The following is a 26,040-nucleotide window of genomic DNA, read 5'->3' as shown; positions in this document are numbered from 1 at the left end:
ATACAATGGATTTGACCAGTCAAAAATATATGATAATAAGCTGGTCAATCCTTGTAGATCAAGCTGTGAGACATTCTTCGCTTGAGGGTTGAATCCCAGGTTTAATCTTGGGTGAATGCGTGTGTGCATGTGTTTGATGAAATTCCCGTCTTAATACAAAAATTAAGGAACAATAAAATAAAAATAGCCCTTTTATTAAATTTATTACTCCAAATAAGTATTTTTTTATTTTTTTATTTTAAAAAAAGCACAATATGATGAACTAAAATGAATCTATATATACATTAGAAGCTAAAACTTACACTTACAACTAGTTAGACTACGTTTATGCATAACTAAATTTTACTTGTTGATAATACTATTTATCTACAATGTCATTTAAAAATATATATAATATTTATTTTAATATATATTATCGAAAAAGCCATAGAAGTGGACAATTTATTAGAAATAAATTCGACTCGGTGCCTATAAACATACTGTAATAAGAATGTTGAGTTTGCCATAAATGACTATAAGAAAAAATGATATTACATGTTAACATAACTAACACATCAAATTAAAAATGCAAATGGATTTCCTAAAATATTCTATCAATAACAAAGTTATCATTATTATAGATATTAAAAAAAAAAAAAAAAGCAACAAAAAATTCTTTCATAGAAAATAATTTAAAATATTTTTATAGAAAATAATTTTTTATATAATATTATTTATTACTGATAATTAATTTTAAAAATGAGGTATCTTTATTTTTAAAATTTAATAATTATTATAAAATATTAAAAAATTCAAAATGGCAGGGGCCTGGACTAAACGTGCCCGTGAGTTGTTAACAAATTTGGGGCAGAAAAGCCCACGTTAATTGCATTTATTAATTACTTTTCAAATATTATTATTTTTTTTATAAATAAATTAAAGTGTAATGATGGCCACGTGGATCCAGTTGGTTGAACATTATTGTACTGGGCAGATTTGAGGACCCCCAAGTCCCACAAACAAGCACCAAATGATCCCGGACCCGAACGCCTACAAATAATAGCCGTCAAACTTTGTAGGACCTACACATGAACGGCCAGGATTTGATTTCAAAAGGTAAGTCCTGGGACTTATAAAGTCCCGTTCACAAATCAAGTTTGACAGGTATAGCTCATGGATCCTCGAGCCCGGGTCCCCCGTGACCTTGATTCCACCAACTCTAAAAACTTTCATTTTAAAAAAAAAGAAAAATTAAAAGAAAAAAAATATTTCGAAATTTACACCTTGAAATTGTAAATATGTATATTTATCAATAATCGAGTTAAAAAATTATTTAATTTAAGTAGCTAATGCAGGCTAAAGCCGGAATTTTTTTAAAAAATATTTATGGAAATGGCCAACGGAGCATTGACAAATATCAGAATTTTTTTAAATATAAAATTTTATCGTTGGACGTCACGACCATGGAATAAATAATGGAGCCCAAAAAAATAATAACAATATTGAAATTACGCTTTAATTTAAAAAAATAAAATTAGTACAGCAAGGTAACCGCTGAGAATTCTGGGAGGTCCCGGGACGTTTATTCCAGATGCATCTGCATTGTGGGAAGAGTGGTCTGGAGTAGGAGAGCCGGGAGTTGGGGATATTGGGGGTTAGATAACTTCGAGGATAAATATGAAATTTGATTATCGAGCATATTACAGTGAAGGCAGAATTTCGTTGCTGTTCTTTCTCCACTTTGTCATTTTCTTCGAATTACCGTTTTTCTTTGGAGGCACTTTCCGCCCTCGATCCATCTTCAACCGTCTCTCCGTGTTCAACTCGCGTTAACGCAGTCAAAGGAGACGAATCAAAATCAAAATTAGGGACCTGTATAAGAGATTTGCCACAAGGGTTGGGGGAGAGAGAGAGAGAGGAGAGAGAGAGAGGAGAGCGAAAGGAAAGGGGAGAAGAAATTCGAATCGTCAAGCAGCCCACTGGTTTGTTCTAGAGAGAGAGAAGTTTCGTTTTCACAAAAAAATACAAAAAGGAAGAAATTAATTGAAAGTTTAGGTTATTGAGGTTGAATTAGGGATTCGGCGGTGCTGAAATCGATCGTTATCTGGAGATATATTCGATTGGAAGCAGGAAATTGTTGTGGCTCAGATCTTGGGAGTGTTAAATCCTTTTAATTTTGAGTCAAATTGAAATCAGGAGGTTCTATTTTTGGGATTGGAGGATGTTTGCCGTGAAAATCGGCGGTTTCTGATGTGATATGGCGCTGTTGTTGCTATAACAGAGTAATACGATGTCGTTTTACATAGGTCGCGAAGCTTCGAAGGTCTGCTCTCTCTCTCTCTGTTCAAACGCCTTGATTTCCTCTTCAAATTAATTTATCTTCGGAATCTGATATTGCTGTTTGCTTCTGTCTCGAAGTTATGGAAGAGATTCTGCGCCGAGGTCACCACAGAAATAAACCTTCTCGCGGAAAATTGGAAGTACATTTTTGGGGGTATAGTTTTCCAGGTGAGTTTTCATCGACGACGATCTCTACTTGCTTAGTATTTGCTCGATTTGTGTAACAATACCTTCGAATTCGAAGAGATATGGTTGAAACTTTGGGGAAAATGTTCTGGCGAGTGTAATTTTGAATCCTGAGCGAATTGTTCCATGGATTTCCCAAAATCCATCCTATTTTTCTCGAGGAAGAGAGAGGACATACTTTCTCTACCTGTGAATCTCTGAGAGGATTTCTCGATGATCTTCTGGTTTTTTCCAGCTCTGTTGAGTGCAGATTTTGAAGATCCTTCAACATAGTTCTTATCAATTGTAGTTGGCATTAATTGTGGAGGATTGAGTGGTAGTTATGGCTGCAAACTGAAACTTGGTTGTTACCCCAAGATCAATTTACATCTTTCGGATTGTTGTTGGCATGAGTGTTTGCTCAGTTTGATTTTTGGTAAAACACTTCATCTATGTCGATTTTTGCAGTCGAACATTTCTGGATGTGTTTCCGCAGCTAGGAATGATCAATTTTACTAAGATATCGATGCAGTAATTATTAGCCTTTATTGATTTACTGAGATATCGATGCAGTTTCCGTTCAATTTCGTATTGTCATTGTTGGCGTGAATGTTTGCTCAGTATGATTTACGATAGAACACTTCATCTATGTCGATTTACAGTGGAGCTGCTGAGGATGATCAATTTATACCGATATTACAATGCAGTCATTATTCGCATTTATTGATAAACCTTTTTTTTTTTTTTTTTATCTTCGATGCAATTTCCGTAGTAGAGTCGTTTACTCATGTGAAGTTCTTTTCGTGTAATCAGTACATACACGGCCTAGCAGCTCGAGGCGTTCATTATCTACATCGGCCGGGACCAGTTCTTCAGGACGTGGGCTTCATTCTTCTTCCGGTAACGATATTCTTGCTTTTAATCGAAGAACTATTTCTTAACATGCCTCAGATTATTCTTGAGCTTTAAAATTACGCGAAATTCATTGGATTTTTAGGAGCTTGGGCAAGACAGAGCATACATTAGTGAAAGCGTATTTACCTGCATTTTTCTGTCGTTCGTTTTGGTGAGTTTTCCTCATTTCGAAATTATTTACCGGATTTCATTCATAGTTCACGTTCTCAACGTTTTTACGGTTCGCACAGTGGACTTTCCATCCGTTCATACTGAAGAGCAAGAAGATTTACACTGTCCTCATATGGTGCCGAGTCTTGGCCTTTTTAGTTGTAAGAATCGAATCACTTCGATGCAAAATAATCTTAAAAACATAAAATGAAACCCCAAAGTTTATTTATCAGTAACTTATGCTCGATTCTTTTGCAGGCTTGTCAAATTCTCCGTATTTTAACTTTCTATTCTACCCAACTTCCCGGTCCGAATTACCATTGCCGAGAGGTAAAAATAACTTGTTACGGAAAAAAAACAGATCATATACAGAATTTGTAAACAGACGTCTCATTGATATTATATAACTTTTTGCAGGGCTCAAAGCTTGCTACACTTCCTCCACCGAACAGTGCTCTCGAAGTTCTACTTATTAATTGTAGGCTGCGATTTTAGCTTTTCATTCGGTATTTAGTGTTCGATTTTGCAGGGCTCATTTTGTGTTTGTTTATATTTGCACAGTTCCCCGGGGAATCCTTTATGGCTGCGGCGATTTGATATTTTCTTCCCACATGATATTCAGCCTTGTGTTTGTACGGACGTATCATAAGTACGGCACTCGAAAGTAAGAACGCAAGTATTTGTATCGACTAGATTCATTATTATGTTTTAATCTGCTTTTCTTATATATATGTTCGACGTTTCTTGCAGTTTCGTGAAGGCTTTTGCTTGGCTCACCGTCGTAATTCAAAGTTTACTGATAGTAGCGTCGCGGAAGCACTACACAGTCGATGTCGTCGTGGCGTGGTAAGTTTTTTCTACCCCGAAGATTAAATTTAGCATCGATAATTCGAAAACAACTCGATAAAATCTGGCTACTTTTTTCGCTGCAGGTACACTGTTAATTTAGTCGTGTTCTTTCTCGACAAAAAGCTACCAGGTTCGATTCTTTCGATCCCTGTATTTCCTCGTTACCTGCCTCATTTTACCTAAGCTGTAAAAATTTATTACGTTCCTTCGATTGCAGAATTACCCGATCGCTCAAACGCGGCATTGTTCCTTCCTTTGACGAAGGACAGCAAGAACAAGGAAGAAAACCATAAGCTACTTAATGGGAATTCCGGCGACGATTGGGTATGAATCGAACTTGGCTTTTTTATTTTTTCACCGTTCGATGTTTGATTCGAATAATTCGAACGACAGTTTGGATAAAATGTTGCGTTTTTCAACAGCGACCGAGAACTCAAATCAATGGCAAGATCATGGAAGATGGGAATGTTCTGCACGTCGAAGTAGTAAACAGCGCGTAGTCGATTTACGAAGAACATTCGAATCGACTCTGCCGCCGTTACTGCTGCGATATCTAAGGTTCGTTCGTCTCGCTCTTTGATCGATTCGAGAAAATGTGAAAAAAAATTTTAAAATTTTTTTTTTAAAAAAAAAAAAAAGAAAAAAGGGGAAAGAACTTGTAATGTAGATGGTTATGGTGTCGAGTTTCCTGTTAGAGTAAGATAATATATGTTGTATGATGAAAATGGAATTTTCCAGTTGCTCTGCTAATTGCATCAATCCTTTTAATTTAATCTTGTTTTTAATTTAAAATTATTGTTTGGTTCAATTTAATTTTTTCATTCACGAATAGGTATATAAAATAGTACTGGTAAAAGATTTAAATTATAGAAATTGAGTGTATATTTGAATTTTGATGTATAATTATTTTGTAAATTTTTATATGCAATTTGAGGAATTGTTTAGACTATAAATAATTAAATTTTAAGGTAAATTATTTTTTTAGTCTTGTGACTGGATCTTTTATTATTTTAATTCCGTAAATGGAGCCTATCGCAAACTAGTCCCATAAGTAAAAAATTTTTGTTGTTTTAGTCCTCCGGCGCCGGAGACGTCCGCGTGGCTCGCCGGAGGTGACGTGTCTGGCGGGTCACATGTGGATTTTTATTTTTATTTTTTCATTTTTTAAATTTTTTTTAAAAACTTAATTTTAATTTTATTTGTATTTTTTTATTTAGTCCAATTTAAAAAAAATGAAAAAAAAAAAATCCACGTGTTCGCCAAGTGTTGCTGACTTGGCGGGACACCTGGCGGATACGTCACTTCCGACGAGCCACGCGGACATTTTCGGCGCCAAAAGACAAACAACGAAAATTTTTCACAAATGATAAAGGGTCCGTTACGAACTAAAAAAATAGTTTACCCTAAATTTTATAATAAGTTTGAAGTCCTTGTAAAAAATATCCAATGTACGTAACAAAATGTATATCTACATACAATCAATGTGTTTTAGTACATGCATTGAAGTCGCATTGCAGTAAATGAACAGTATAATTTGTTTTTTTTAGTAAAATTACAGAAGATAAGAAAAAAAAAAAGGGGGGTAAAGAATTAAATTATTTTATCGGTCCCAATATAATAGTTTTGTTTATCATTTTTGTCCGTTTTAAAATAATAATTTATTTTCATAAATAATTATATCACCGTAAAATTATTTATTCTTATTTTTTATAAATTATCAATATATAAAAATTTTGTGTCCAACATAATAAGAAACATAATAAGACTGTACTTTTTTTATACGGACGAATTATACAAGAACTTTAATACTGTATTGAATGGTTTAGTTATTTGTTAGGCCGTGATTTGATAGGCAATTAGTTAGGATTTGAATTTAAATGCTGCAAAGTTGTTACCTAACACCCATCATTTTCAAATGACACGCATATATATAAATTAATAAATAAAATTTAAATAGAAAATGTAATAAAATAAAATTTAAGAAAGTACAAGAACGCTGAGGTGGGTAACACGAGCTAAATTCTATAATTAATGGGCCTAGCAAAAATGGCTTATGGCTAATTTGGGCCCAATAAAGATCTGGCTCGGGCCCATTAAGGAATGCCCCAAGACGACGTCGTTTGAGTCGTCTTCCTTCCAGAAATGCAAAATTCAAACATGGCTGCACAGCTCCCAACATGCAATGTTTTATTTTCTTCCTGCAAACAAAACAAATACATACATACATACATATATTTGTACAGCTATCTTTGCTACCCATGTGGATGTTCACACACACACACTTTTGATTCATCCTATATTTCCCAGGTTCTGGTTACAAGGGTTTATTTTTAAAGATTTTAACATAAACTTTTATTTTCCGTGTCCGCATGTGAGGATCAGTTTTTGTATTTTATATTAAAAATATTTTTATATTTATATAATTTTTTTTATAAGTATTATTTTATTAGTATTATAGGACATTAGTAAAAATATTTTTATAAATTTTTTAAAAATTATATTATATTTTGATATAATAATTAATATTAAAAAATTAACATGTAAAAAATAAATGAAACTTTTATAATCGAACAATATAATATATTTTTTCTAAATATTACTCATCCCGACTTTATATATATATTTATTTATTTTTATTTATCCAAGTAAAAGTATATATTTATCTTTAGAACTATTATCAGAGGTATCTTATACTATAATACTTCTAATTTTATACTCCCAGTTTCATTATAATTGAACCCTTTGACCCGACACACAATATTTAAGGTAAAAATATTTAATTAATTAATTAATTATAATAATTTATTATTTTATTATTTTATTTTATTTAATTAATAATATTTATAATTTTAAGTAAATTTAATACATATGATTAAAAAAAATTAAAAATATATATATTTAATATTTTAAATTTTATTTAGCAGTAAAGAAATATATGTAATATGTATATTATTTTCTAAAGAATAAAATTTTTTATAATATAAGTAAATAAAAAAAATATTTTTATTTATTTATAATTAACATAAATTATTTTTATAAAATAAGGTGAAGTTTTTAAATATATATATTTTTAAGGAGAAAGATATAAATAAATAAGTTTTGAATAGGTCGTACGTATTTATGATGTTATATGCTATATTTATTTATTATGTTTTGATTTAATAAACTTTTACCCAAAAAAATAAATGTGTCAATTATTATGGACAGACAAGAATTGAAATGATGTCATTGTGGTGGAACGAAAGAAATATTTATTTATAATTATATAATATACTACTTTCTCTGTTATTAAAATATGTGTTCATTATGTTTGTATTTAAAAAAAAAAAACATAATTGAATAATAGAAGTAGTATTAATTTTATAATAAGTGTATAAATATCTTTATAAAACTAAATACTACCATCTAGTGTTAAAATACTAATAATAAAATAATAATATTTTAATATAAAAATACAATAGATAAAAAGTAAATAAAGTTAAGTAATTAATAAAATATAATAAGATAAATAAGAAATATTGATTATTATAAATTAAAGTATAAGTAATAAGATTATTTATGGATTATACATAAAATTAGACCAAAATAAAAAAAATAAATTCAATGGAGTAATAGAGTATATATATATATAATATTATATCAAATAGTTGGAGCAAACTGAGCTTATCTTGTATATTATACATATTTACGTAGTGTAACTTGTTTTGGCAAGCCATTAAATCTGACAAAAAATATATATAAATATATTAATACAATAATACTCATTCTGTGTCCAAAAAATACCGTCTTGGTATGAATTTTAACATAAATATACTTTTTTTGTCCTGTAAGAGATGTCTTATTAGGCGAACCGGATCATTTGTCCCATTAAAATATATACACACAAGTGTATATATTATACATATAGACGTACATATTTATATATATTATGTGTGTGGGGATAGGTGGATATGGTTTAATTTTGGGACAGAGGATCTCATTGGCTTATTGGGAGTTGACACGAGAATTAGAAAATAATAGTATTTAACTGAAAGTGGGTATAAAATATAATGTAAAAGACTAAAATGTCCTTATTTTTTAAAAAAAGTTTAAAAAAATATGTTATAGTAATAATTAATGATAGTTTGAAAAAGTAAGAATAATTTTATTATAAAATGGAGACCACAGTTATTAAATAAGGAAACAAAATAATTGTTTTGAGACGGACGAAAATTAAAAAATAAGACAACTTTTTTAAAACGAAGGGAATATATGTTTTTGTTATTTTTTATTTTTACAGTAAAAAATAAAAAAATAAAAAAAAATCTTAAATAATTGAATCAAAATATTTTAGCAAGACAAAAAAAGAACAACATATTTTTAAAAAATATAGATAAGAAGTAGAATATTACCCATGTTATTGAGTTAGCGCGATTTAAGTAACAAAGCCCATCAATTTTTTTTTTTTTAAAAACAGCCCCTGGTGGGGTGGGGTGGGGTGGGTAGGGTACAACAGATCACAATATAAGCACAAAATATATATGTCTGTCTGTATGTCTGTCAACCAACGGCCCCTCCCATTTTCTCCCCTCCCCATAGGTTTCTTTAGTCATAACATGGGATATTTTAAAATAATTTCTGTGCATATTAATTTTTTATTTATAACATAGATATGTTTATCCAATTAAATATTCAGTATAATTTATTAAATAATATATTTTATATACTTAAAAAAATAATAATTTAATATAAAATATTATTTTTTTATATTATGATATTTTATTTTATTTTTTCATATTTAACTTCGTGTTTCATTGACATTATATTCATATTTAGTTTATTTTTTAGAATTAAATTTGATATTTTGACTTAAAAAAATAGTTTAAAAGTAAAAAGTATGGAAATTGCATAGTATGTACAAAAATCAAATTAAGAAAAATATATAGCTTTGTTTTTCATTCATTTTTTTTTATATATTTTAAATTTTTAAAATATTTCCAAAATATAAAAAAGGGTTATATTAGACTCACATGGACGATTTTTTCATGTTAGGTGGAGAATTGCATAAATAATTTTTTTTTAAAAAAAAATAATATTTTTCATCGAATATTAATTTTATATAGGAATAAAATGTATAAATATTGTAAGTATGTGTTTGTCATTTATTTTTTGAGAAAATATGGTTATACACTTTAATTATATTTTTAATTTTATATTTCAGAATTTTTAAATTTTTAATTAAATTATTTAGTTATCTTAATTTTTGTATAATTATTTTTACTAAATAACAATTATTTTACTGATATAAATTTTAATTATTTACTAATTATATTTTGGGAAAAAAATATTTTTGTTCTAATATAACCAAAATTCATAAATTTTGGTTTCAATATAAAATTCATCATTTTTTGTCCCAATATAACAAAAACTCATCATTTTTAATCCAAATATAAATTTTTTATCAATTTTAGTCTCAATATAACCAAAACTCATCATTTTTTTTTTATATCAAAATATAATCAAATATTATCTTTTTTGGTCCCGATCATTTTTATTACACGAATTCAAGCGTCGTTCCGCGAAGCGAAAACGGGATTCATCCCGACGGCGATAAGATCATGCAAGGTGTCCGAAAATCCGGGATGTCGATCCTTGCCAACGGCGGAATCATCGATGCTCGAACGGTCGCAACACAGAGACGACGGAATCTGGTGAGCTGTCGATCGAAGCTCTGCTGCGGCGGCGGCGGCGTTATCTTTGGCCTGCCTCGTGGTCTCGCCACCGCCAATCGAAAGAGCTCTGGTCACCATGATCTTGGTCACGTCGTATTGCGAAATGTCGAATTTTGTGACGGCCCCGACTCCCCGGAATTTGATGGTTGCAACATCATAAGCTTCCGCTGCCTCCTCCTATGTGTCTGTCGATAAATATATATATGAACCAGCGGAACCAGTACAAATTCACAGGGGTAAAATATCGATTTTTTTATCGATTCAATGTTTTTTTTTAGTTTATTCATAGTCTACGTCATCAATTTTCGTCGATTTGTTGGCAGTGGGACAAAAAAAGATAATGTTTAATTATATTGAGACAAAAAATGATGAATTTTGATTATATTGAGACTAAAATTAATAAAAATTTTATATTGGAACAAAAAATGATGATTTTTGGTTATATTGGGACAAAAAATAATGAATTTTGGTTATATTAGGACCAAAATTGATAAAAAAAAAAAAAATTATATCGGGACAAAAAATGATGAAATTTGGTGATATTGGGACAAAAAATAATGAGTTATGGTTATATGAGTATTGGGACCAAAATTAATGAATTTTGGTTATATTGGGACAAAAAAATAAATTTTTATCTTATATTTTAACTAAATTTCCATATCTATATTAATAGACCCAAAATATATGAGACTGATAAATAATATTTATTCAAAATATGGTACCCAATAAAATTATCTATGAACAGATCGATATGTATACATATATATTTATATAAACATAAAAATTGTATATACACATACATACATACATACATTCATATAAACATAGCATATATAATAAACACAACCTTATCCTTTGCAAGTGTTGAAAGGATTTTTTTTAGAGGGAAAGAAAGTGGACAAATGGCATGGGGCCCCTCTTGAACCCTAATTCGGTGGTACGAATTATTACACCATTTTCTTGCACACCTATTTGCCCTAACCTTCACACTTCCCTTTTCTCTTCTCAATTCTATTCAATTCAATTGGATCGACACTGTCAAATCATTTCTTTTTTATTTATTTATTTTTCTTTTTTTGGGTTATTTAATTTTCTTTTTTTGGGTTCTTCTCCAGTTTTTGGGGGTCATTATTGTTATCATTCACTCGTACTCATAGGGGCCACCCACCCAGCCATTCTCTTTTATTCCATTATTTTCCATTTCCATTATTGCATTTTTTAAGCTTTTTATTATTTTTTTTTTCACATTGGCAAGAACTGATTTAATTCATAGAAAATGGAGTTGAAATTTAACCTATTGATTAATCAACATTTGTTTATTGCTATTTATTTATTTTTGGTCAAGAAAAAGAAAAGACAGTACAGTGTACAGGAGGATCTGTGGTGCGTCATTGGATTTTCATTTGGACTTTTACGTTGACCTTCAGGCAGAAGAAAATGACCTGACCCTTCATTTAACCTTTCATTATCTTTTTTTTTATTTATTTTTTGGGGACCCAAAAAGAAGTAATCTTTGATGAATGGGCTAAATGAAAATTGTCTTGTGTTAGGGACATTTCTTGATTTAGATTATGGGTTTGATTATTGTTAAGTTGCTGGAATGTTTATGGTGGTTGGAGTTATAATTGATGAGGAGATTCAAGAACCCTAATTTTAAAAACTGAAAAGGGGTTTGTTTGTCATGCTGTGAACAGATGTATCTTTGTAATTGTGAAGAGAATATAGACACACTATGGTTCATTTGCCAAACTGGCAGATTATTATCAAAACAAAATACGAAAGGGGAAAAAGTAAGAACCAAAGAAAGGCCAACTAAGAGAGAGAGAGAGAGAGAGAGAGAGAAGAGAGAGAAGACATGGCACAAAAGAAGAATGATGAGGAAGTTGAAAAGCAGTAACAAAGCAGAAAGGCAAAAACCAGGAAAGAATAAAATATATACATTAAATAAATATACATATTCCTTCAGTCCAAGATTAATCTATTCATTATGGCATTTTGATCTATTTAAAATTAATTTTTATATTTCTATTTTTTAACAGGTAACTTAAGGGTGTGTTTGTTCGAAGTTTGAATTGTTGTATGATATGATATAAATAAATGTTTGATGTGATATTTTGAATATAACATTATTTTTTAGTTTAATATAAAAAATAAAAAATAAGTGTTTTAATTCAATATTTTTGGAGAAAAAAAAAGAGATGAATATAACATTAATTTTTAGTTTAATATAAAAAATAAAAAATAAATGTTTTAATTCAATATTTTTGAAGAAAAAAAATAGAATGAATAGTAAATTTAAAATTCAATCCCTCAAACAAACACACTTAATAAAACTCTAATAAATATTTTACGCATTATTATAATAATACCATCAACTTATTGTTACAATTCTAGAGGTAAAATTGTTTATTCATTCAAAATCCCTGTTTAGATAGATAGGAATTTTTTAAATTTTGGAAGTGTAAAAAAAATAAAAAATTAATATTTGATTTGATATTTTGTAAGAAAAAAAATATATTTGATGTGATTTTTTTTAATAAATAAATAATATCAAATGAGTGAAAATGTGTTGTGTAAACAAAGCCACAATACAGATATAAAATACTACTAATATTTTAAAATTAAGGGGTAAAATATAAACAAATAAATATATATGTAGAATAAAAAAAAATACATGAAACAGAAAATCCTCTTTCATTTTCAAAGCACTAAACACACATCAAAGTGTACCATTGCTCAACAAAGTGGAACACAAGAAAAACAAAATAAATTTAAAATTTTACACTCACCCAACCCCATGCCTTGGATAGATATATATAATAGATGTATATATTATATACACACATATATAATGCATGCTCTTGTAATGTGAAAAGCTGAAAGCTTTTTTTAGCACTCCAGTGAGCAGTACAAACAGCACTATTCTTGGATCTACAAAACCCCAAAAAAATCCCTTTCTCACACACAAGAACTAGAGAGAGAGAGAGAGATTAGCATTCCAAATTGTAGACTGAAGTTAGTTTTCTGATTACCTGATCACTACCAAAATGGGGGCCAAATGCTCAAAGTTTTCCTTCTGCTGGTGGCATTCTCACTTGAAGCCCTCAGTGCTTCAGTCCTCTTCTGATCTGGGTTAGTTTCATTTCACTTCAATTATCAAAAGTCTGCAAAAAATAAAAAAATAAAAAAACAAAAATTGTAAGGGTTTTTTCTTCGTGGGTTTTGGTTAAAAATGGAGTTCATGTTAATGGGTTGTTACTGTAGAGAATGAGGAGAAACAAACATTGCCAAGCTTCAGGGAATATACCTGGGAAGAGCTCAAAGCAGCAACAAATGGATATTCCTCAGACAACATTGTGTCTGAACATGGAGAGAAAGCTCCCAATGTTGTCTACAAAGGTTTTCTTCAGAAAGAAGGCTGGATTGCTGTCAAACGCTTCAACAAATCTGCCTGGCCTGATTCCAGGCAATTCATAGTCAGTAGTAGTTAACATTTTCCTTACCCATTATATTCCATGTCTGATCTCTCAGGTTTCTTCTTCTAACAACAACAGCTTTTGTTTGCTTTCAAGGATGAGGCTAAGGCAGTGGGGAATCTAAGAAGTGAACGTTTGTCAAATCTCATTGGCTGTTGCACTGAAGGGGAGGAGAGATTGCTGGTGGCAGAGTTTATGCCTAATGAGACTCTTGCCAAGCATTTATTCCACTGTAAGTAGGATCCTTACATCCTCAGCCATTTTCTTGATTTAACTTTAACCTTAACAATGGCTGAACGTAAAAACAGGGGAGAGTCAGCCAATGAAGTGGGCAATGAGGTTAAGGGTAGCACTTTATCTAGCACAAGCTCTCGACTACTGCTGCACCAGGGGTCGAGCATTGTACCATGATCTCAATGCTTACAGAGTGCTGTTTGATCAGGTTTGCCACACAATGCCTTCTTCCCATAATCAATCAATTATCAGTCCCTTCTCTTTATCAATCGAGCTTCTCATTTACTGATGATCCAATTGCTTATGTAGGATGGAAATCCCAGACTTTCTTGTTTCGGCCTGATGAAGAACAGCAGAGATGGGAAGAGTTACAGCACAAACTTGGCGTTCACTCCTCCTGAGTATTTGAGAACAGGTTTGCATGGCTTCCACCATTTGGTTAACCTTCTGAGGGTATTGATTGCTCTTTACAGTTTACTTTTCGTCATCTTGCAGGGAGAGTAACCCCGGAGAGTGTAGTTTACAGCTTTGGGACCATGTTGCTTGATCTTCTTAGTGGGAAGCATATTCCTCCAAGCCATGTATTGATCTAAGCTTTGATGGAAGTGTTGGCTAAATCTTAATTAACCTTGATCATAACTGATGCCAATTCGGATTGGTTACAGGCACTTGATCTTATCCGCGGCAAGAATTTCCTGATGCTGATGGATTCGTGCTTGGAGGGTCACTTTTCGAATGATGATGGGACCGAGCTGGTGAGGTTAGCAACGCGTTGCTTGCAGTATGAGGCAAGGGAGAGGCCGAATGCAAAGTCTCTCGTCACTTCTCTCATGTCCCTGCAGAAAGAAACTGAGGTATGATCATGATCATAAAAAAGAAAAACAAGAAGCCTTTAATTTGACAATTGCATTATCCATGAAAGGCTCTTCCGATCACTATGCGAATATAGGTTCCTTCCCATGTCTTGCTGGGAATTCCACAAGGAAATGGAGACAATAGTCAGCCATTGGTACTGACACCAATGGGTGAAGCATGCTTAAGAATGGATCTCACAGCTATACATGAATTATTGGATAAAGCTGGATATAGAGACGATGAAGGAATAGCAAATGAGGTCGGATTTCATCTCTTTCTGAGCCTCATTTCCTGTCAAGAACAAATTGCATGTATATATATACATATATGTTTATGGGGTTACCTTTTGATGCAGCTATCTTTTCAGATGTGGACAAACCAAATGCAGGAGACTCTGAACTCCAAGAAGCAAGGGGATGCAGCTTTTCGCGCCAAGGATTTCATGGCTGCTATTGACTACTTCACACAGGTATGAACTCAAGAGAATTGCTATTGCACTGTTCGGTTTCATTCATTCTATTAATTGATCTTTCATCTGATGGTGCAGTTCATAGATGGTGGAACAATGGTGTCGCCTACCGTGTATGCTCGCCGCTGCTGGTGCTACTTGATGAGTGAAATGCCTGATCAAGCTTTGGCAGATGCTGTGCAGGCACTGGTGGTGTCACCGGATTGGCCTACGGCCTTGCATCTTCAAGCAGCTTCCCTGTTTACGCTGGGGATGGAAAATGAAGCCCAACAAGCTCTGAAAGAAGCCACAAACGTGGAAGCCAAAAGAAACAGAAGTTAAAGAATGTATATATATATATATCCGCTACCTATCATATCTACCCTACAAAATTCAGTCTTCACTCACTCAGTGAAAACCAGAAGATTATTTGGAATTGATTGCTGATTTTCACTTTTCTTCTAATTTGTAATCTTCAGCTCTCTTTCTCTTAGACATCATGAATTATGGAGTGAAAGAAAGTTTTGTGGAATCTTATGGAGCCTTTCTTGAACAGATGCTTTATAAGTTTCAGTGCTGACAAGAATTAGGATAAGTTAACATAATCCTTGGAAAATACAATGAGACCAAGTTGAGGGAACCTTTCATACACTAAAGTTCAAAACTAAAGAACCTTTGTCCAAGAAATAGATCCAAAAATTGGTCACACATAATGTATGATGTTGACTTATACGTATGAAGTTATAGTACTATGTTTAAGAATTGATTTCACCAACACTACAATTCATGAACCTAAAATCAGCAAGACATGAAAACATCTGTGATTGCTATGTATTTATTAATAAATCAGGTCCTTCAATAATACTTCCAAAATAATGACAAAATGATTCCTATCAAGATCATTCATATCGACTATCAAATTTCCCTCACATTTACTTCTCAGCAGTTAGCCGATTAAAGATGGTCACCTGCAACAAATAAACACAAATCGCCACGAAGAGAGTTATAGTGGCTACAATAACAAAGTTTGGCCACTAAATCGAACCTCTTCAAATGATTCATACTAACATGGCAACACAAAAACATACAAGGGATTCTCTATGAAGATCCTTAGAAGTACATTCAATAATATCCCAATCTCATAGATCGCGCCTGTCAGTCATGTTGAAGGGGAAATGCTTGAAAATGAACAAGCCTATTGCTTACAAGCCCTGAAGTTAATTGCAAGAATGATTGTTAACATGAACTTGTACAATGCATAAAGGATACTAAACAAGAAACCGAGTGTGAAAACTAGCTACTACTTTAAAATGCTTCGATCAACACACCTACTTTCACCCATGTTTAATTCAGAATCCTTGTATCTAGAAACACAGTGGCTTTTTAAGAGCAGCCTGAATCAAAACATTTGAAGTAAATTGAAAGAACATCATTTAAAGACTACTGTAACTTATAATGTTCCTACACCAAAATCTACTTGCTTCAAACAGCATGAACAATAGCTCTGCGGTCCATATGCTGAATTCAATTCATCAGTATACTCCTGCAAATCTTCTCCACTTCAACTTATACCAAACAATTCAGCAACTCATAAAACAATAAACCAACAATGACAATCCCAGCGTTCATAAATTCCACAATCCGATCATTAAAAACACCAAATAGAACACGAAATTAATCAGAGCAAAGCATTGATCAATTTTCGCGTGTGAATTACTTCCACAAGCGCATACGGTTACCTTCTTGTTAAACATATCCACTCAATACTCCATCTCCTTCACCATCATCCCAATAATATGCACAGAACCCAAAAAGAGAAATAATCAATTTTTATGTATCAAAATTCACAAAAAGTATAACATCTTTGTGGAGAAAATAAAACAAGTACCAGTTCCCTCTCAAAAGCAGATGGCGTGAAGCCATCCGATCAGCAACAGCGATACACGAGCTAACGCCACAATCCAAATTCAATTATGCAAATCTTGAACCGCACAGAGCAGACAAAAGCTCAATCAGTTCCCTCGAAACCCTAATTTGCGCGGAACAGTCCAGAGATATCTAACCATTTTTAAAAAAATAATTAAAAAAAAGAACACTTTCTCTACTTCATAAAATAAACTAAAATTAAAATAAAATCAGCCTATCTATTGCTTGTCTTGTCATTGTAGGAGAAAAAAAAAAAAAAAATCGTTATACTATAAAGTCTTTGTAATATATATATTCAAATTGTTTAACAAAACAACTGCTTCATTAGTCTTTAATGCATAAATATGTACTTCCTCCTTCCCAAACAAAAACAAGGTGCTAACATTTGCTTTGGCACGGGTTTTTAGGTGGGTAGGTGATACGATGGAGAGAGAAATATATATTTTAGTTTTTTATTTGGATGATGCAAGGGGATGAAGTGTGGGGTAGGGATTAAGTGTAATTAATTATTTTCTATTTCGAAAATGTTGCAGTTTTTTTGGGATATACCAAAAAAAATATTGCAGGGTGTTTGGGACGGAGGAAATACTATTTAATTTATATAGCAATAAGTAGGCAAAAAGTATTTTATGTTTTTTTTTTTGTTATGACATGAGAATCCGCAGTCGCTACCCAAAAGTGTGCACTCGTTAAACCTAAACCTTAGATCAAACTTAATACCTTGTCAATCAGACAGACAATTTTATGTTTTTCTTTTGATAGAATAGTTTAGATGCATTGTTTACCTGACAAAATAGTAAATTAGAGGGAGAATTATGAAGATTAAACGGTATTTCATTTCTTATTTAAATTTTTTTTTTTTTTTTTTTGCATTAAAAAAAAAGTTATTTATTTTAAACTATTCATATGATTTTTTTTACTATAAAATACATGAAATATAAATTATTATACTCCCTCCGTGCAAGATTGCCGTTTACTTTTTGCACGTAAATTTTTGAATATTAGTATTATAATAAGTTGTAGTGAAAAAAACGAAAATGCTCTTATTAGTATTGTGTAATATAGAAGTAACGACATTTGTATAATATAATGTAAGTTGGAATGATATTTATTATGTTAGGTAGACAGTATAATTACTAAATTAGGAAACGATAACCTTGTTTTGGAAGAGACGAAAATGGAAAATGACAACCTTTCAATGGGACAGAGGAAGTATATATTTTTTTAGAATGTATGCTCATCTATTTGAGTACACAATTTAGATGACGAAGAAAGTGTAAAATTTAAAAATAATTAGGAGTGGTAATTCGGGGCGGCCTGATTCAATTGGGCATGGAAACGTCAGCTCGAGCATGACCTAATTTGAAATCGGATCGTGTTGTGCCAGTCATTTTTTTAAATTTTTTTAGCTTTAAATTAATTTAAAATCAAATATACTTTAATAAAAGAATTGCTTAATTGAATCCACAACCAAAAGCTAAAACTTTTACCATCAAGCTATGTTAGTTAAACCTTTGTAGATCAAGCGGTGAGATATCCCTTGCAATATAACCGTATACTTCCCTTGTCATATACTTCATCCGTCCGACTCTAAGGTCTCATTTATCTTTTGCGTCATTGTACTTGACATTAAAAAAAATCCTTATATTTGTATAATTTTTTGCACAAATATCATTATAATAATATTATAAGACACTAATAAAAGTATTTTTATCATTTTTCTTTGAATTATACTAAATTTTTATATAATAATTAATATTAAAAAATTAACAGGCAAAAAATAATTAAAATCCTTAGAACGAAACTGAGATAGAATATATTATTTCTTAGAGTCATTAATAACTAACAACAAAAATTCCAAAATTCAAAAAAACATTTAACTAAAACAAAACTCTTTTACGAACGCAGGTTGAAGTGGAAAAGCCAAGTTATAATAAACGCGAAAACCATGCAAGCCAGAACTACGTTCAGCACACGGTGGCCCTGCGCACAGCTTTCCGTTTCCACCATCGCCGCCGCCCTCTGCGGCGGCAGAGGCGGCGCTGCCGCCGCCGGAGTTTTCTCCGTTGGAGCCTCGACGTTAGTCGCTACTGAATTGCAAATTTCGCAAGTCCTGCAGAGATTCGGAATCTAAGAATATTCTTTTAATTCATTTATTACACGAAGATTCTAGAAGAAAGGCGCATTAATTACTTGTCTCCCTTGATTTTGAACCACGCCTCGGCGCAGCGCTTGTGAGCCGCCGCCAATTCGTGCTTGCAAGAACAGCCTAGCTCGATAGGGTCCGAGCCGGGGGCAGGGCTACAGCTGACCAAGCTGAGCTGGCAAATCCGACAATCCCGTTCTACAGCTGCCACGTCATCCTCAATTCTTTCGACTCCTCCCCCAGTTTCCAAGTCAGACGGATAATTAATATCCGCCATTAATGACGACGACGAAGAAGAAGAAGAATCTTTTCTAGAATCCACATCCTCAAGAATCTTATCCTCACCGCCGCCACCGCCGCCGCATTCCAAGTCAGCGCCGCCGGCCGCCATGATACGTATGTTTATTTGGTCAATTTATGACATACAATGCGGGAGAGGGTAATGGAATTTGACGATGTTCTTATAGCTGGATATGGTGCCATTATTCTCTTACACAAAAATTACAGAAACTACGAAAATTAGGGCACATTAATTGATAAAAAAATTAATCGATTTTTCACTACCAATTAAAAAAAAAAAAAAAAAAAATTAACATAAAGGGTCTGGACTTGAATGGCCTTCATTTTTTGAACTAGAGCTGTCTATAGATAAAATTATATGCATATATATTTATGTTGTATGAATTATAGTAAAAATACAAGCTTTATCATACATAGGACAAAAGAATTTTATATTTTTATTTTTTGACAAATAGGACAAAAGAAATTAGGAATGACGATTTACACCCACCACTTCTCTTTTTTTTTTTGGAAAATTTTCTACCTCATTTAATTCGTAATAAATAACTAAAATATGTAGGTTGTACATGTTTGTTTGTGTATTTTGGCTTTGGTTTTGGGTCTAGGTATTGAGTGCTATATATATATATAAACAAAAGAAATATATTTATATAGAAATTTTAGAAAATTTAAAATATAAAAAATTAGATATTTGATTTAATATTTCATGATACATAAAAATTAATGTGAGAGTTTTTAAGAATATTATTACTTATAAATAATAGCAAAAGATACATGAGTGTTTGTTCGGCGGTATTGCTCCAAATTTTAATATTTATTAATTTTTTTTAAAAAAAATATTTTATTTAGCATTAAAATTATTTTTATTTTTTATTCTTGTTATCTAAATTTATTAGTTTTTTAGTAAAAAAATACTATTATTATTATTTTTTTACTTTAAAAAAAAAAAAAAAATTATTTTTAAATATTTTTTTAAAGTTTGTATTCGATCAAATAAACACATAGCTCGAGGACAAAAGGATATCAAATAAAATACTTATTTTTTATTTTTATATTGTATTAAAAATTAATTTTATACTCTCTATGTCCCTTAAAAATCTATCTATTTTTCCATTTAATCTGTCTCATAATAAAATATCACGGTTTTAGTAATTGTACCATTTACCTAATATTACAAATAACCTTTCAATTTACAATATATTACACAAATGTTATTACATTTATATCATACAATAATAGGGTAATTTAGTCTTTTTACATTTATTTCTACTTTATCTCAATATAATATTAATATTTTTAAAATTTCGTGAAAAAAAACAAATGATTATATAAATATATGATGGAGAGAGTATTAAAATATCCCATCTAACATTTTTTTTATATTACATTAAATTTTTTTATATTCAGCATTCAAACTTAAAATCCAAACTTCTAACAAAACATACAAAGCTCTTTCGAATTCGATATATTGATGGTAATTGTAGCAAGCAGCCTCCAAACGACGTCGTTTCAGCACCGGGAGCAGATGAGTAAATCCGGACATCAACTGACGTACCATTTGAGTGACCGATCAGACCACTTTTGTGTCAAAATGTCATTCATACCTTTTGCTAATTTTTGGCTCTTCCAATTTTACATTTTTTTTAGCACTTTGTTATATATATATATATATATATTAATAATAAAAAAAAAATTATGGGTTGTGGTTTTGGATAACTGAGAGGTGTGAACAAAGTGGTGCTCAGAAAGATTCTTTTCGTCCAAATGTGCCAAAAATTGTGACTAAGCCAGTTCGATTTATTTGGTGTTTCGTTGTGGGCATTTTATTTTATGTTTTTTGGCACAACAAAATCAAATTTGAAGATCGGAGAGATAAGTAAACAAGGCCCAGAAATGTCACTGTTTATTGTGTAATCCAAAATGAGTGATTCTTGGGAGCCCAAGTAACACAGTCACTACACCACAATGTATATAACCACAGCAATTCGGACCTTGCAAAAACGTGTTTTCGCCGAAATGCGACTCTTGTGTTTGGATGAATTGAAATAAAAAATAAATATGTGCTTTTCAGGTTAATACGTTGCATTTATATTATTTTAATATAAAATTTTTATATTATCTAGATATATTTATTAAATTATATGGTCATTATTTGTATATTTGTTTGTGTAAAGTCTATGAATAAACTTCTAATTTCATTATTAATAAAATAACTCAAAATTTTAACAAAACATAACATATTGTAATTGTAAATGAATTGATTTGTATAAGGTAATTCTATTGGAAAAATTAACATGGTGTGCTTTTAGTATTTAAATTTTTTTGAAAATTTTATGGTTAATTACTGAAAATCGCAAAATATTTACTTTTATCATTTTTTAAATATTTTATAACGAAGTAATTATTTTTATTAAGAACAATGGACTTACAATCATTTCATGCATACTCTTTTACTTATTTGTGTTTTGAGAATATTTTGATAATTCATTCATATAAATAATAAATAGATATTTACTTTTGTTTAATGATAATATGATTATATTTATTTATATGTTCAGATTTCTTCTTTTTTTTTTTCATTATTTATATTTTTTAATATAATATATTTATAACAACATATTTGATGAGATATTATTATTATTATTATTATGTACGAAAAGCGTGTATCAAATGTATTGACATGAGTATTATCAATTGGAGTATTATTATTCGATATATAATCCAATACATATAAATCTGCCATTACTCTTTGCGCATAAGGAATCTTCTAGGTATCGCCTAGACATACGCAGGGGAGGAAGCCGGAGCAGACACAACGCCGAGGGCGGCGCGGCGAGAGGATACAGGCGGCATCGCTAACACTGTGCACATTGCAGGCAAAGATGTCCCTGCACAGTTTACGAATCGTTAGGTAATCGATTTTCCTCACACCAATCGTGGATTCAGTTACAAATTAGTTAATTGGAATTCGGTTATGGAATTATTGGAGGATTTTGCTTACCTTCTCCTGCGGCGAGATATGAGAAGAGGTCGATCACGTTGGGGCAGTTATTGAAGCAGGCAGGGGAGCAGAGGCGAGCAACGAACTCCTGCGGTTCGGAGGACATTCCGTCGGATTGGCGATCCATTCCGCACGATTGTAGGCACTGAGAGGTCTCGATGTGTCCGATCAATGCGTTCGACGCGATCTCCGACGTCTTGCACTCGTAGACGATACTGCTGTTGTACGCGAGCGCACACCTCTTCCCCGAGGAGGAAACCGCAAACGCGCACAGCGATCGAGGTAATTTCTCGCAGATCACGTCTTCTGTAGCTGGATTAATTTGTGAAAACAGAAATAATTGCATTAATGAATCATTTTCCTTGTTTTTCATAGCATTACATGATGGATTTCTGGATTTGCAGTCCAGAGTACTAATACATATATGCACACAGTGATCGAGGTAATTTCTCGCAGATCACATCTTCTGGAGGTAAACTGATTTATTTAGTTACATTAATGACTCATTTTCTGGTAATTTCTCGCAGATCACATCTTCTGTAGCTAAATTAATTTATGAAAACAAAATTAGTTATGTTAATGAATCATTTTCCTTGTTTTTCATAGCATTACATGGAGGATTTCTGGATATGCATTCCACAGCAACATCTATATATATATATATACACATACCTCTAGTTCCATTGACGAACAGAGCACAGGCGAAGAAGAGAACGAAGCTCAATTTTGCAGAGGAGGCCATGCTTTGTGTTTATTGGTACGCCCCTAACTTCCTCCCCTTTTATTGGCTTCTGATTATTGGATACAGAAGCGTTTATACGCAGAGTGAATGGATTAATGATGATTCTGTGAAAAATGGAGAACAGGGAGCTGCTTATATACACTCAGGTAGGACGATGAACGAATGGAGCAGAGAAATTATAGATTCATACAATCCTCCATGAATGAATCTGTGGTGAACATTGAAGCCTTTCCGTAAGACCAGGTGAAACTATTGTTACTCAGGTTTTGTTTAGACGAAAATATTATAGAATTTTTAAAATAGTAAAATCAATAAATAGTGTCAAATTTATAAGATTTTGTACGTTATTTGCATCACATTTAATTTTTATATATACATATTTTTTATTTTTTCATTACAAACTATCACATGTGCTAAAGTTTAATTATTTGTGTTCATTTACTATTTACATATTTTTAAGTAACAATAATAATTAAAAATATATTATAAATAAATAATGAGGTGCAAACTCAAATTTCGTATTGTAATATTTGAAGAACTTAGACTTTGTAATTTTCATATGAGCTTTACTAGTATGAATTTTTATTTAAAAAAAATATATATATAAAAATCAAAAAACAAATTTGTGTGTTACATGTCACATTAAATGTAATATATTTTTAGATAATAATGACATATTGAGTAGTAAAATAGGTAAAATATAAAAGTAAAATGACATTAAAATGACATTTGTTTGTTTGTTTAATTTATTATTACTATTATATTTAATACATATTTCTTATTGTAAAAAAATAAAATCTAAATTGATTATTAATTTCGTTATAAAATATTGAATTTCGATGAAAAGGATTGATCGATCCTTTTGATTTTGATATGAAATTGGAATTTTGATTTGATTTTTTAAAAAAATATAATATATGATATTTTGTAAAAAGAAATAATAAATTTTTATAAAAGAAAATACTTCTTCTGTCTATTCACAAATATATATTTTTATTTTAAATTATTAAATTACAAAATAATTATTTTTAGCAATTATACCTCACAAATAGTAAAAATCTGTTAAATAAGATTTAATTCACAATTATTGTAAAAGGTTTACTGATTCGTAACCACAAATTGAATAAGGAGGTTAGACATATAATCCTACAAATTCTCCTATCCATCTCTTGATGCTCTCACAAATGTGTATATAAGCAATCTTGTGTTCGCCATTTCTATCACAGCTCAAATCATCTCATCTGCTTATCAATAAACAAAATAAGCTTTTCTCATAAACGGCGGGAAATAAACATACCAATAACATGGCAGCTTCTGCTCCCCTCTGCTTCGCGATCGTCTTCTTCGCTTGCTCTCTGTTCCTCCATGGAACCATCGCCGGTAAGATCTGCACTGTCAAGAAGAATATCGTTAGTGTTTTGTTGAATTATATATATATGGCTGATTGTTTTGTGTATTTGTGCGTGCAGTGGATGTGACCTGCGAGACTCTGCCTCTGACACAGTGTTCGTTTGCGGTTAGTACGTCGGGGAAGAGGTGTGTGTTGGAGGGCGGCGGACCTGTTCCGATCTGCAAGACATCTGAGATTGTGGGGGACAAATTCCCCGGATACATCGAGACTGACCAGTGCATCAACGCCTGCGGTCTAGACCGCCAAGCCGTCGGAATTTCTACCGTTGCGTTGGCCTCGCCTGACTTCACTGCTCGCCTCTGCTCCCCTGCCTGCTACAACAGCTGCCCTAACATCGTCGACCTCTACTCCAATCTCGCCGCCGGCGAAGGTAATCCAACTTCAGTTTTTCCCCAATCCAATTCCGATCTCCGATTTGGAAATCGATCGTCAATTTCTTCACAATCGATCATCAATTTTTTAACAATCTAACTCGAACTGGAGATCGATGAACAATCGAACGTCGATTCTCCGATAATCCAATTCGGATCTAAAAATAAAAATAAAATTGCCTCTGCTTAACCTAGGATTTGGAGAGATTGGATGAGTAACCAACAATTGTTTGCACTGTGCAGGAAAATCGTTGGCGACATTGTGCGTAGGAGCAGCCATGCCTCCATCAGCGAGCACAGCTGATCCCAATGCTCGCCGCTCCGCTCTGGGCGTCGGTTCCGCTCCCACGGCGGCTCCCCTCTTTCCCTAAGCGCTGAATCCGAAGATGCTTTTATACGCGCGCATTTCGTGATTATGTCGTAGTCAGTTTTAGAGTTTAAATAAATGCCTAGGCGTATTCTCGTGTATACATATATATATATATATATAATTAATTAGGATGATTTTGATTGTAAGTTAAAAATTGTATTAGTGAGTTGAGAATAAAATAGTATTTTGTTTTAAATTAATTTATGGTTTAATATATATACTCTTATATGTTGAAGGGAATAGTATATTTATATGGAATAAATTCTACTTTTTAAAATATTTAAATATATATTTTTTATTTTAAAAATTTTATATATGAATTCTTATTTTAAAATTGTTAACAAAACCATTTAAATAATATAATAATATTATAACTCATTATTATTAACTAATCAAATACTATTACTTTTCGTCCAGTATGACTTTTCCGTCGTGCCTCGTTTGTAGAATATTAGGTTCGGCCGGGGTTTACCCACAGGTGAAACTAGAAGCCAATGCAAGGGGAGCTAGTTCTTAATTTTTTTAAAATAACACTAATTAAAAATATATATTTTATTATTGTAAAGCAATAAAAAATACATATTGTATATATTTATTTTTATATTGTTTAAAAATAATATATAGAACTGTTCTTTTTTTTTAAAGAAAAGA

General features: G+C 31.6%; 4 protein-coding genes and 1 long non-coding RNA gene across 12 annotated transcripts; 2 read left to right on the top strand and 3 right to left on the bottom strand.

The window, feature by feature from the left end:
* Positions 1-1,709: 1,709 nt before the first annotated feature.
* Positions 1,710-5,171, top strand: LOC127251023 (phosphatidylinositol:ceramide inositolphosphotransferase 2-like). The gene is made up of 12 exons (XM_051274552.1): positions 1,710-2,302; positions 2,398-2,487; positions 3,298-3,384; positions 3,482-3,550; positions 3,630-3,710; positions 3,808-3,879; positions 3,967-4,027; positions 4,111-4,213; positions 4,300-4,395; positions 4,482-4,528; positions 4,616-4,722; positions 4,821-5,171. Exons 1-12 carry the CDS (start codon positions 2,270-2,272, stop codon positions 4,896-4,898), a joined length of 924 nt encoding a protein of 307 aa, XP_051130509.1. The 5' UTR covers positions 1,710-2,269; the 3' UTR covers positions 4,899-5,171.
* Positions 5,172-12,978: 7,807 nt separating this feature from the next.
* Positions 12,979-17,274, bottom strand: LOC127250911 (uncharacterized). Of its 3 annotated transcripts, none has more exons than XR_007838802.1 (5): positions 17,011-17,274; positions 15,254-16,897; positions 15,018-15,171; positions 13,417-14,655; positions 12,979-13,273 (listed from the first exon to the last, which is right to left on the bottom strand). It is a non-coding gene; the product is annotated as an uncharacterized LOC127250911 (long non-coding RNA). The 3 variants fall into 3 exon arrangements; XR_007838801.1 differs by having other exon boundaries at positions 15,018-15,419; positions 15,531-16,897; positions 17,011-17,272; XR_007838800.1 differs by having other exon boundaries at positions 15,018-16,897; positions 17,011-17,273.
* A 1,575-nt stretch (positions 17,275-18,849) lies between these two features.
* On the bottom strand, positions 18,850-19,685 carry LOC127251036 (uncharacterized). The gene is made up of 2 exons (XM_051274591.1): positions 19,242-19,685; positions 18,850-19,161 (listed from the first exon to the last, which is right to left on the bottom strand). The coding sequence occupies exons 1-2, from the start codon at positions 19,583-19,585 to the stop codon at positions 18,945-18,947; spliced, it is 561 nt and encodes a 186-aa protein (XP_051130548.1). The 5' UTR covers positions 19,586-19,685; the 3' UTR covers positions 18,850-18,944.
* A 2,518-nt stretch (positions 19,686-22,203) lies between these two features.
* Positions 22,204-24,808, bottom strand: LOC127251009 (uncharacterized). Of its 3 annotated transcripts, none has more exons than XM_051274531.1 (5): positions 24,717-24,808; positions 24,535-24,624; positions 23,168-23,341; positions 22,496-22,807; positions 22,204-22,382 (listed from the first exon to the last, which is right to left on the bottom strand). In XM_051274531.1, the coding sequence occupies exons 3-5, from the start codon at positions 23,235-23,237 to the stop codon at positions 22,273-22,275; spliced, it is 492 nt and encodes a 163-aa protein (XP_051130488.1). In that variant the 5' UTR covers positions 23,238-23,341; positions 24,535-24,624; positions 24,717-24,808; the 3' UTR covers positions 22,204-22,272. The 3 variants fall into 3 exon arrangements, with proteins under 3 accessions (XP_051130488.1, XP_051130489.1, XP_051130490.1); XM_051274532.1 differs by having other exon boundaries at positions 23,168-23,286; XM_051274533.1 differs by having other exon boundaries at positions 23,168-23,283.
* Positions 22,683-25,454, top strand: LOC127251007 (uncharacterized). 4 transcript variants are annotated; one of them, XM_051274529.1, is made up of 7 exons: positions 22,683-22,777; positions 22,871-22,937; positions 23,102-23,252; positions 23,362-23,480; positions 24,464-24,617; positions 24,707-25,018; positions 25,263-25,454. In XM_051274529.1, the coding sequence occupies exons 5-7, from the start codon at positions 24,542-24,544 to the stop codon at positions 25,388-25,390; spliced, it is 516 nt and encodes a 171-aa protein (XP_051130486.1). In that variant the 5' UTR covers positions 22,683-22,777; positions 22,871-22,937; positions 23,102-23,252; positions 23,362-23,480; positions 24,464-24,541; the 3' UTR covers positions 25,391-25,454. The 4 variants fall into 4 exon arrangements, with proteins under 4 accessions (XP_051130486.1, XP_051130484.1, XP_051130483.1 ...); XM_051274527.1 differs by having other exon boundaries at positions 22,871-22,967; XM_051274530.1 differs by having other exon boundaries at positions 22,692-22,777; positions 22,900-22,937.
* Positions 25,455-26,040: the final 586 nt, after the last annotated feature.

Source organism: Andrographis paniculata, unplaced genomic scaffold, assembly GCF_009805555.1.
Source record: "Andrographis paniculata isolate CXL003 unplaced genomic scaffold, ASM980555v1 Contig38END, whole genome shotgun sequence".
Lineage (NCBI taxonomy): Eukaryota > Viridiplantae > Streptophyta > Magnoliopsida > Lamiales > Acanthaceae > Andrographis > Andrographis paniculata.
The sequence above is the reverse complement of the archived record's forward strand: the minus strand, read 5'-3'. Positions and strand labels throughout refer to the sequence as shown.

Excerpts from the sequence above, each read along its gene's own strand:
- LOC127251023 (XM_051274552.1), top strand. The coding sequence starts at position 2,270 with ATGTCGTTTTACATAGGTCGCGAAGCTTCGAAG. Across the intron at positions 2,303-2,397 it reads TAGGTCGCGAAGCTTCGAAG|TTATGGAAGAGATTCTGCGC; the intron begins GTCTGCTCTCTC and ends TCTGTCTCGAAG. Across the intron at positions 4,396-4,481 it reads GTCGATGTCGTCGTGGCGTG|GTACACTGTTAATTTAGTCG; the intron begins GTAAGTTTTTTC and ends TTTTCGCTGCAG.
- LOC127251007 (XM_051274529.1), top strand. The coding sequence starts at position 24,542 with ATGGCAGCTTCTGCTCCCCTCTGCTTCGCGATCGTCTTCTTCGCTTGC. Across the intron at positions 24,618-24,706 it reads CCTCCATGGAACCATCGCCG|TGGATGTGACCTGCGAGACT; the intron begins GTAAGATCTGCA and ends TTGTGCGTGCAG. Across the intron at positions 25,019-25,262 it reads CAATCTCGCCGCCGGCGAAG|GAAAATCGTTGGCGACATTG; the intron begins GTAATCCAACTT and ends TGCACTGTGCAG.
- LOC127251036 (XM_051274591.1), bottom strand. The coding sequence starts at position 19,585 with ATGGCGGCCGGCGGCGCTGACTTGGAATGCGGCGGCGGTGGCGGCGGT. Across the intron at positions 19,162-19,241 it reads TTCAAAATCAAGGGAGACAA|GACTTGCGAAATTTGCAATT; the intron begins GTAATTAATGCG and ends GAATCTCTGCAG.
- LOC127251009 (XM_051274531.1), bottom strand. The coding sequence starts at position 23,237 with ATGGCCTCCTCTGCAAAATTGAGCTTCGTTCTCTTCTTCGCCTGTGCT. Across the intron at positions 22,808-23,167 it reads GTTCGTCAATGGAACTAGAG|CTACAGAAGACGTGATCTGC; the intron begins GTATGTGTATAT and ends AAATTAATCCAG. Across the intron at positions 22,383-22,495 it reads ATATCTCGCCGCAGGAGAAG|GGACATCTTTGCCTGCAATG; the intron begins GTAAGCAAAATC and ends TAAACTGTGCAG.